General features: G+C 40.4%; 1 protein-coding gene across 1 annotated transcript in view; it reads left to right on the top strand.

Annotated features, from left to right (window-relative positions):
* The first annotated feature begins 361 nt into the window (after window positions 1–361).
* BBS2 (Bardet-Biedl syndrome 2) overlaps window positions 362–10,695 on the top strand; it is a 27,877-nt gene continuing 17,543 nt past the window's right edge. The window contains exons 1-5 of the mRNA XM_023514763.1: window positions 362–688; window positions 3,604–3,831; window positions 7,990–8,115; window positions 8,364–8,426; window positions 9,281–9,358. Of these exons, the coding sequence (XP_023370531.1) occupies window positions 572–688; window positions 3,604–3,831; window positions 7,990–8,115; window positions 8,364–8,426; window positions 9,281–9,358 (612 nt within the window). The 5' untranslated portion in view covers window positions 362–571. The remainder of the gene's footprint in view (window positions 689–3,603; window positions 3,832–7,989; window positions 8,116–8,363; window positions 8,427–9,280; window positions 9,359–10,695) is intronic.

Here is a 10,695-nt window from a genome sequence, read left to right as displayed (position 1 = left end):
ATTTTTCTTTTGAGAGGATTGATATACTTAGTGCAGGTAACTAACTGCCATGGTTTGACTCGACGTAATGGCTCAAGCATGGGACAGAATAGGCACTCATTAAGTTACTTCTTGAATTAATGGCCCTCCGGATTGGGGTAACAGTGCGTGGAGCCTGCAGGGATGCAGACCGCGTGTGGTGCTAGAAGGGGAAATTCCGGAGGTGCACTGGCTCAAATACGCCCAGCAGCCACAGCGGTGGAGTTGAAGTTAACCCGGGTAAGTTACAGCAGCAAAACACAAAACTCCATCACCAGCAGGTAACAGCAGCCTCGGCCACGTCGAGGCCCAACCGCGCAGTCGCAGAAAGCGGTGAAACGCGACCACGCAGCCGCAGAAAAGGATGGACGGGTCTGCGCAACCGCAGAAGGAGCCAGCGGCACCTAGAGTCGGCCTGGGGTCTTTTGCGCCCAGCTGGAGGCGGCTGGGGCTGGGCAGGTCTTGTCCTCGAGTTTCTCGTCGTGGCTGCCCAGGCCGGCTCCGCTGCGCCCGCCTCGGGTCGTCAGCCTTCCTTCCCTAAGCCGCCGCCATCATGCTGCTGCCCGTGTTCACCCTGAAACTGCGCCACAAAATCAGCCCCCGCATGGTGGCCATAGGGCGCTACGACGGGACTCACCCGTGCTTGGCGGCCGCCACCCAAGCGGGCAAGGTAACGGTTCCCACTCGCACTGAGCCGGGGCCCCTGGAACCCGCGGACCTCCGTGGGCAGCGCCCCTCGACCCCGCCCCCGCCTCCGACCCCGCCCCCAGCCGGTGTTGCCGGGCAACTGCTTGGCGGTCTCTGGGTAGCTCTCCTTCCTACGAAGAATAATGGGGTCTTCCAGGAACAGCTTTGCTTTTGTTTTGAGACAGAGTCTCCTTCTGTCATCCATGCTTAAGTGCAGTGGCGTGATCACAGCCCACTGCAGTCTGGAACTGCCCAGCTTAAGCGATCCTCTTGGCTCAGCCCCCTGAGTACGTAGGACTGCAGGCCCCAGGCCGCCACGCCGGCTTTTTCTTTCTTTCTTTTTATTTTTTTATAGAGACAGGGTTTCGCTATGTTGTCCAGGCTGGAATTGAGCTCCTGGCCTTAAGCGATTCTCTCTCTTCGGACACCCAAAGTGCTAGGATTACAGGCGTGAGCCACCGCGCCCAGCCAGGGACATCTTTTTTGAGCAGGTAGTCAGAGGGTGTTGGGAGTCCTAGTTCTATTGTTAGGGAGCTTAGGGAAGCGAATCCTCCAGAAAGGAAGTCAGGGCTAGTAGTAATAGACAGTAATAGGCCTCTCTGCCTGTCACTTGAAACTCCTTCCATTCTCTCACACTGCTGTACGGGGGGAAAAACACACCTAAATTGAATTAACAGATTGCACTTCTGACCCTTGTTCACGTACATTATGGGCTTTCCCTTTACTTTATTCACTAAGTACTGTGTGCCCGGTACTGTGCAAGGCGTATTTCACGGAGACAAAAAAGATATTCAGCATTCACCAGACTTAGACTAAATACTTCGTTTATACTACATTTTGTGGATTCAGAGATGTAGTTGGAGTGTCTGCTTTTCAGGTAAAATTCTGGGTGGATGGAGGCACATCCAAATGTGTGGAACACAGTGACACCAAGAGTAATAGCTTCTAACACATACAAAGTCTTACATTAATACACTAATTATCTCAGCTTATTTGCTACAAGGCCAAGGGCAGTAACCTAGCACATATTTGGTGGATCCTGCCCCTAGTACCTACTAATTTCATGACCTTGGGGAAGGTACTTAAAAATAGTACCTCACACATAGGGTGAGGATTAAATAAGTCAACGTATGTAAAGATCTTGGCATGTAAGAAGTGGTCACTAATTGTTAGCTGGTATTTTCTTTTTATGTCGCCAACTTCACTGATTAGAAATAAGAGAGTTAAAGGCGCAGTGGTTAGAGTGCTGGACCTGTGCACCAAGTGTGACAGGTTCAAACTGCCTGGGCCTGTTTAACAAAAATAAGTTTCAGAGAAGTTCAATGCAGCACCTGAGGCCACTCAACTGGAAAGTAATGCAAATGTAATCAGAGTGTATGTTCCTAAACTAGCGTTTGTGTAATGATTTATATTTTCAAGACATTTTCCACCCGTGATTCGTGTTAAGTGATATCCTTGGGAAGTATAAGTAAAAGGTCATGATTCATTCTCATTAAGTAGTATGGTGGTGTTATGCTCTTAGCCCAGGGTCCTCATTAATTGTCATGTGCCTGAGGTTGGCTTTTTTCTTGCCTGAAGGGAGAGGCACATCCTCCTTGGTGACTCTCTGTGTGCGGAGAACAGCAGGAGGCGAACTGGGGAGAAGTCTGACTCCTGGGACCCTTGCTGCTTTTGGCAAAAATCACAAACTTTGAGGCGGGGACCAGCAAAAACCTACCTAACAAGTACAATGAACACTTTCTGGGTGATGGGCCCACTTACAACCCTGATTCAAGTATTACAAGAGGAACCCATATAACCAAAAACATTTGCACCCGGTAATATTTAAAAATAAAAAAAATCACAAACTTTGTATTCCAATAACAATAAATATGGAGCCCATTAAGTTATTGCCCCTCCTGTTCTTTCTTAGACTGGGAAACTCTGTAAGAGTTCTTTTGCTCAGGACTGTTATAAAACCAGAGTGTAAGATGGTAGCTAGAGCTTAGAGTCTGCAGCATAGCAGGCTTCTGGTCTTAGCTCTGTCTTTTCCTAGACTCAAGACCTTGGGAAGGGGCCCTTTCTCCTCTGACCTCATCTGTAAACCAGGGGGAGGATCAAATGCAATTAGTGGGCTCGGTGAGCAGGGTGCCAGCCACATACACCGAGGCTGGTGGGTTTGAGCCTGGCCCGGGCCTGCCAGACAACACTGACAACTGCCACTAAAAAACAGCTGGGCATTGTGGTGGGTGCCTATAGTCCCAGCTACTTGGGAAGCTGAGGCAAGAGAATCGCTTAAGCCCAAGAGTTTGAGGTTGCTGTGAGCTGTGACACCACGGCACTCTATCTAGGGCCACAGCTTGAGACTCTGTCTCAAAAAACAAAACAAAACAAATGCAAAGAGTGTTTATTAAAGCATGTGGTAGGGTATGTGTATCACACAAATGAGAACATGAAAGTAATATTCAGTACCTGTACACCTTTTCTATATGTTTATAGTCAATTCTTTTGAAAATTATTTTTTGTTGAATTAGCTGCCTTGGGTAGCTAATACTCTAAAATTAATCCCATATTGATTTATACCAAAGAGATAAAGTATTTATTTAAAATTAACACATTTTAGAACTAGGAGGGCTTATGGGCTCTCTAGTCCAATGTTTTCTATCCTTTTTAAAAATACATTGTTCTATCATGGAGCTTTTTAAAGATATGAACATTTCCCCATATTTTAATACCACTGAATTTCCGTAGTTTATAATGACTGAAGGTTGGCCATGCATAGAACTATATAAATGTTTTAAGTTTTGTAGATTAAAGTGTTAATGTTGTTAATCTGTTAATGTGGTTCTTTAAAAAATATGATATTAATCTTCCATGTTTGACATTTTAAGGGAGTATAATTAACTGTTTTTGTTTTAGGTTTTTATTCACAATCCTCATACACGAGGCCAGCATTTCAGTACATCCAGGGTCTTCCAGAGTCCTCTGGAGTCTGATGTTTCTCTTCTCAACATTAACCAGGCAGTCAGCTGCCTGACTGCAGGGGTATTGAACCCCGAGCTTGGCTATGATGCTCTTCTAGTGGGGACACAGACTAATCTTTTGGCTTATGATGTCTACAATAATTCAGATTTATTCTACAGAGAGGCAAGTATAACTCTTCATAACCATAAAATCCCCATTGGCTTTTTAATGTCTATTGGCTTGTTATGCCTAAAAGAGATCAGGCATTTATGTGGGTTTGTTAACTGTGTGGCTGTTACGGTGTAGTCAGACAGCAAGGAGAGTTTGCCATTTGCATCTGCTTTGTGCACTTGGAACTTATTTGTTTGGTCAAGGTTGGTAACCACTTGATGACTGTCTGGCTTATCTCTGGGAGGTATATCTGTGATTCCACCATCTGTTAAGATCTATAGAGATTTGAGCCAAGAGCTGGGAATCCAGCAACCAGATCTTTTGGTGGCCTTGCATTGAAGTTTAGTATATATAGTAGTTTGTAGGAGAAGTCCTTTCTGTAGCCTGCCATTTATAGGCGACTGTAACTTTAATACATATTTATTATAAGATAGGGAAGCAAAAAGAAAAAAAATTACCCATAATTTCTTCATCTGGAACTAACACTTAACCCTTAAATTTATTTATCCAGATGTTTTACCAATTATAAAAGAGTAATTTTTTTTATAAAATGGTATCATACACACACACATACACATACACACACACAAAGCCTTTTACTTCCTCCCCCATAATAGGTTTAAATAGGTTTAACCTCCTTAACCTTAGACAACCAGTAATTTATTTTCTGTCTCCATAGGTTTACATACTCTGAACATATCATAAATACAGAATCATATATATGTGTGTTTTTGTGACTGTTATTTTCTTAGTATAATATTTTCAAGTTGTTTTATGTTGTAACATGTGTCAGTAATTCATTCCTTTTTATGGCTAATATTCCATTGTGTATATATATATATCACATTTTATTTATCTATTAATAGACATTCCACTCTCTGGCTATTACATGTGGCCTTTTTATTCAGTAATTTATTGTGAACATTTTTATATCATGGATAAAAACTATTGGTTCTATAGTATTTCATTGTGTTAATATATCATAATTTATATAACCAGTTTCACAGTTTTGAACATTTATGTTATTTCCATTGTTAATCTATTATAGTTGATACTTTAATAAGCATATCTTTGCCCACTTCTCTGATTATTCCCCAAGGATAAGTTCCTAGAACTGCAAATACTTTTTAAAAATATTTTTTATTTTATTTTATTTTTGAGACGGAGTTTTACTATGTCTCCCTCAGAGTGCTGTGGCATCACAGCTCACAGCAACCTCAAACTCTTGGGCTTAAGTGATCTCTTGCTTCAGCCTCCCAAGTAGCTGGGACTACAGGTGCCTGCCACAACACTCGGATATTTTTTGTTGCAGTTGTCATTGTTGTTTAGCTGGCCCAGGCCAGGTTCAAACCCGCCAGCTTTAGTGTATGTGACTGGTGCCATAACCACTGTGCTATAGGCGCTAAGCCTAAAAATATTTTTTATTGAGGTAAAATGTATTATATGTATAGTAAGATATACAAACTTTAAGTGTACAATTCACTGAGTTTTGATCCATGTAACTAACAACCTCAACAAAAATACAGAGCATTTTCATCACTTCAGAAAATACTGTGTCCCATTCTAGTTCGTTTCCATTTTCCATAGACAATCATTGTTCTGATTTCTGTCAGCTTAGATTAGCTTTTCCCATTTTGAGCTCCATACAAATAGAACTGTATAGAATGTACTCTTTGATGTCTGACTTCTTTTACTCAATATATTGTCTATGAGAATCATGCATATTGTTATATTTGGTTGCTGAGTAACTGAGGGTATATTCAGTTGGGTAAGTATATCACACTAGATATTGCTTCTCTTGATGATAGACAAGTGGATGTTTTGGGTTGGTTTCAGTTTTTGTTAATTATGAATAAAATTGGTATAAACATTTTTGTACAAGACTTCTTGTGGACATATGTTTGAATTAATTTATCTCAGGTAGGTACCCAGGAGTGGAATCACTGAGCTGTATAGTTTATAAAAACTTTATAAGAAGGCGGCGCCTGTTGCTCAGTGCATAGGGTGCCGGCCACAGACACCCTGGCTGGTGGGTTTGAACCCAGCCCGGGCCTGCTAAACAACAATGACAACTGCAACAAAAAAATAGCCAGGCATTGTAGCAGGCGCTTGTAGTCCCAGCTATCTGGGAGGCTCAGGCAAGAGAATCTGCTTAGGCCCAAGAGTTTGAGGTTGCTGTGAGCTGTGACTCCATGGCACTCTACTAAGGATGACATAGTGAGACTGTTTAAAAAAAAAAAAAAAAAAAACAACTTTTATCAGAGGCTGCAAGACTGTTTCTTTTTCCGAAGCAGCTGCATCATTTTACAGCATGCACCAATGAGAGTTCCAGGTCCTCTACATCAGTGGTTCTCAACCTTCCTAATGCTGGTGCCCTTTAATACAGTTCCTGTGGCTCACGGCCCACAGGTTGAGAACCGCTGCTCTACATCCTTTGTTAGGATTTGGTATTTTAGACATTTAGAAGGCCTAATTGGTACTTTACTGTCATTTGATTTTGCATTTCCCTGGTGATCAGTGACAGAGAGCACCTTACCTTGTGCTTATTGCCCATTTATGTGTCATCTTTTGTGAAGTGTCGGAAGTCTCTTGCTTGTTTTTTATTGATAGTACATCTCTTTATTACTGATTTGTTGTCATTTTTTAGATATACTAGATACAAGTTCTTTTGCAGATTTAATGATAAATGTGGCTTGTTCCTGTAGGTAGATGTCTTGATGAGCAAAAGTGTTCAGTTTTGGTGAAGTTTAGCTGGTCAGTTTTTTTCTTTAATGGTTGCTATTTTTTTTTTCTAAGAAATCTTTGTCTATTTCAGGGTTACAAAGAAACTCCTCCTGTGTTGTTCAAGACTGAAATCAAGTTTAAGAGTATATTAGTTAGGGTTCTCCAGAGAAACAGATCTGATAGGATGTAAGAGGGGAAAGGATTTATTTTAAGGAATTGGCTTACAAGATTTGTGGAGGCTAGGGGTCTAAACTCTGCATGGTAGGTGAGTAGGTGGGAGACTCAGGGGACTTGATGATAAAGCTCTAGCCTGAAGGTTCTGAAGGTTGTCAGAAAGAGAATTCCTTCTTGCCTGGGGCAGGTCAGTCTTTTTGCTGTTAAGACCTTCAACTTATTGTATGAAGCCCACCCACATCATGGAAAGTAATGTGATTTACTCAAAGTCTACTGATTGAAATGTTAATCTCATCTAAAAAGTATCCTCACAGCAACTTTAGGATAATATTTGGTCAAATATTTGGGTACTGTGGCCTAGTCAAGTTGATACATAAAATTAGCATCACAGGGACTCAACTATATTTGAGTCAATTATTGTTGAGTAAAAATGAGATTTTAGATAGATATTGCTAAATTGCTCTCTAGAAAAACTACTATTTTCCACCTCCACCTCAGAATATGAGACTGCCTGTTTTACAACAACTTTAACAAACAATGGATATTATTGTCTTTTTTTCATTGCTACTTTGAAAAGCAAGAAATGATGTATTGTGAGAATGAATATTTTTCATGTTAGCTGTTTGTAGTTCTTCTCTAGTGAATTTCTTTTCCTTTTATTTTTTTGCTTGAGGTGTTTACCCTTTTCTTATTTATTTGCCTTTTATAAACTTTTTATTAACAAAAAATATTAACCTTTTCTTACATATTGTGTTTTTTTCCCCCTATAGTTCATTGTTTACCATTTAACTTTATTTTTTTGATTGACTGGCCATTTAATATTCTTAATTTCTTATGAATTCTTTTGTTTTCCTGTATAGATAATCTTTGTAGTTTTCCTACTTAAAGAGTCCAATTCTGTCTAGTTTTTGTCCTTCTGGTTTGGGGCCTCTGCTGAGGGTTGCTACTGGTCGGCCATCTTCCCAGAATTCTCAAGAATTTGGCCTCTAGAACCTGCAGTTTCAGAAAGCCTGGAATTATCTTAGCAGTTTATTGTAGCAGCTTAGCATGAGAACCAAGGTCCTGAGTTTACCTTAGATCTTGCTCATCCTTGCAGAAGCCACAGTGGCAGTTCTTAGTGGACAGCCCTGGCTGCTCTCTTCAGAGTTCATGTGTTTCTCACTAATGATGACAGAGGAATTTGAGAGTCCAAATAAAAGTATGGATGCATATTACCTTCAGTATGCCTGCACATCATTGTCTCTGAGATAATGCGCCTGTTTTTTCTTTTAGATAGCAGATGGGGCAAATGCCATTGTTTTGGGAACCCTGGGAGACATTTCTTCTCCTCTTGCAATTATTGGAGGAAATTGTGCCCTGCAAGGTTTTGATCAGGAAGGAAATGATCTCTTTTGGACGGTATGGAGGACAAACTATTCTTTCTGGTACTCTTAAGCAACTTTACTTTTAATGTTGTTTTGTGTCTTTTTTTAACCACTGACTGTACTGAAAAATAAAAAACAAAATAGAACACTATTTTTAATAGTATTAAAAAGGATATGAATAATTTGAATAATACTCACTTGTATCATCTCCTTCATGTAGCTTATATATCTGGAGTAAGTGAAAAAATGATGGCATATTAATGACTTGGGTTTTATTTTTAGGTTACTGGAGACAATGTTCATTCCTTGGCCTTGTGTGACTTTGATGGTGATGGGAAGAAAGAGGTACGTGGGGGAAGAAATCTCTCTCTTGTGTGTTCAGCTGAATAATTTTTCCCATGACAGTGACATTAGTTTTGAGGGAGGTGTTTCATCTCATGGCTGATTTTGGAGCTCAGTTGCTAAATGATGAGCTAACTGGCCTCATTTGTCTTTTTCTTCTCTTTTGAACAATAAATAACTTGTGTTGTCTAATACAGAGATCAAGGCCATGGTGTTTCAAAGTCACAGGAGGTGACATTTGGGGCAGGATGATTTAAAATAAAAAACAGACACCGGAGAGGGCAGAACAGTTGATGGGACCTCAGTCATATTCACAGCTTTGTAAATTGCTTCTGATACTCTGAAAGCATATTTGTAAGTAGTCTCAATTTTGGCCTACTTTTTCGGACATCTAAAAGTTTTAGAGATTGGCTCTTAGCCTTTGAAATTATTCTAATAGTGTAGAAATTAGCTGCTTGTGTCATTAATAGGTATGAAGTCCTGTGTTTGGCACTAACTTGCCCCTCTTGTCCATGGATCTTGGGGCTCTGGTATTTGAAACAGGGCTTCCATCTGCAGGCAGAGGGAGTTACTGAACCAGGGAGCATTTTCAGGTGCTCAGAGAAGAAATGTCCTCTGGCAAGATGTGTAACCACTTGGCAGGTTAAAAGCTATAATAGCTACTTTTTTCTTTACTGACTGAATCTGTTGATCCTTCCATAGAGAGAACCTTCTTGAGCATTGAATTATTGGGGGATTGGAACTCTTGAGTGGCAGTAATAGCATGCAAGGCATTGTGCCTTTTTTTGTTTTATATATGGGAAATTTTGCTGTTTTCACTCACCAAACTAAATGTGTGTAATTTTTTCCCCATTCAGCTTCTTGTTGGCTCTGAGGATTTTGACATTCGAGTTTTTAAAGAAGATGAGATTGTAGCAGAAATGACAGAAACGGAGGTAAGAAATGCCACTTCAGAATTATAGTACCCTTGGGCAAGATAGCACAGTCAGATGCAGCATCAGATGAGACTTCACATAACCCAGGTGGCTTTAGGATGGAAACTGGGGGTTAGATAGAACCATGTGTTACAGAGGAAGAAGCATTGAGAAATCCTGTAATTAAGGACGTGTGTTGAAAGACTAATTAAATAGACACGATCTGTTGAGTAGAGTTGAATACATTTTTTAATGAGTTAATACATGTAAATATGCACCGATTATATGCCAGTACTGTTCTGAATGCTTTATGTGAAGTAACTTATTGGATCCTTACAACAACTCTATTAGGAAGATATTATTTTCACAGCTGAGGAAACTGATGTTAAGTTTTATTTGTTAAGTTACTTGTGCAGGGTCATCGCTAAAGTTGCATGATCAGGATTTGAACCTTTATGCCTCCCCTCCTCTGACTCATCGCGTATATCCAGTAGGACTAAATGAAGGGCATAAATGAGATTTTTATACTTTTTTCTCTTAATGCAAATGAACTATCTCTTAGGCACATCTATAAATAAACTTCAAAATTAAGATATTAGAGAAATTGGCTAGTTTCTTTGTGATTAGAATTGTTAATTGAACCAGAGATGTTTCTTAAACTTTAAACTTCATATTTTTCTTTGTGTGTGGGTTTTTCTGATTTTCACTGGATTTACAAATTCTAAAATAACTGTAACCCTTAAACTTCATTTTTTTTTTGAGACAGAGTCTTACTATGTCACCCTCGGTAGAGTGCTGTGGTGTTGCAGCTCACAGCAACTTCAAACTCTTGGGCTTAAGTGATTCTCCTGCCTCAGCCTCCCAGTAGCTGGGACTATAGGCACCTACCACAATGCCCGGCTATTTTTTGGTTATTGTTGTCATTGTTGTTTGGCAGGCCCTGGCCGGGTTTGAACCCACCAGCTCTGGTGCATGTGGCCAGTGCCCTAACCACTGAGCAACAAGTGCCAAGCCTAAACTTTCTTTTTTAAAAGGAGAAGTCTAACAATTATCTATATGTTTTGTGGTTTTGACATTCTCGGGATATTTGTTTGCTGCTAGTTTTCTAAGGTTGGCAAGTCTGAAATAGAAAAAAGAATTAAGATGGGCGGCTCCTGTGGCTCAAAGGAAGAAGGTGCTGGCCCCATATACCAGAGGTGGCATGTTCAAACCTGGCCCTGGCCAAAAACTGCAAAAAAAAAGAATTAAGATATTCTTAATTGGCTTGGCGCCTATGGCTCAAACAGCTAAGGTGCCAGCCACATACACCAAAGGTGGTGGGTTCAAATCCAGCCCGGACCCGCCAAACAACAATAATG

Source organism: Otolemur garnettii, unplaced genomic scaffold (genome assembly GCF_000181295.1).
Source record: "Otolemur garnettii isolate 467f Iridium unplaced genomic scaffold, OtoGar3 scaffold00058, whole genome shotgun sequence".
Taxonomy (NCBI): Eukaryota; Metazoa; Chordata; class Mammalia; order Primates; family Galagidae; genus Otolemur; species Otolemur garnettii.
The sequence above is the reverse complement of the archived record's forward strand: the minus strand, read 5'-3'. Positions and strand labels throughout refer to the sequence as shown.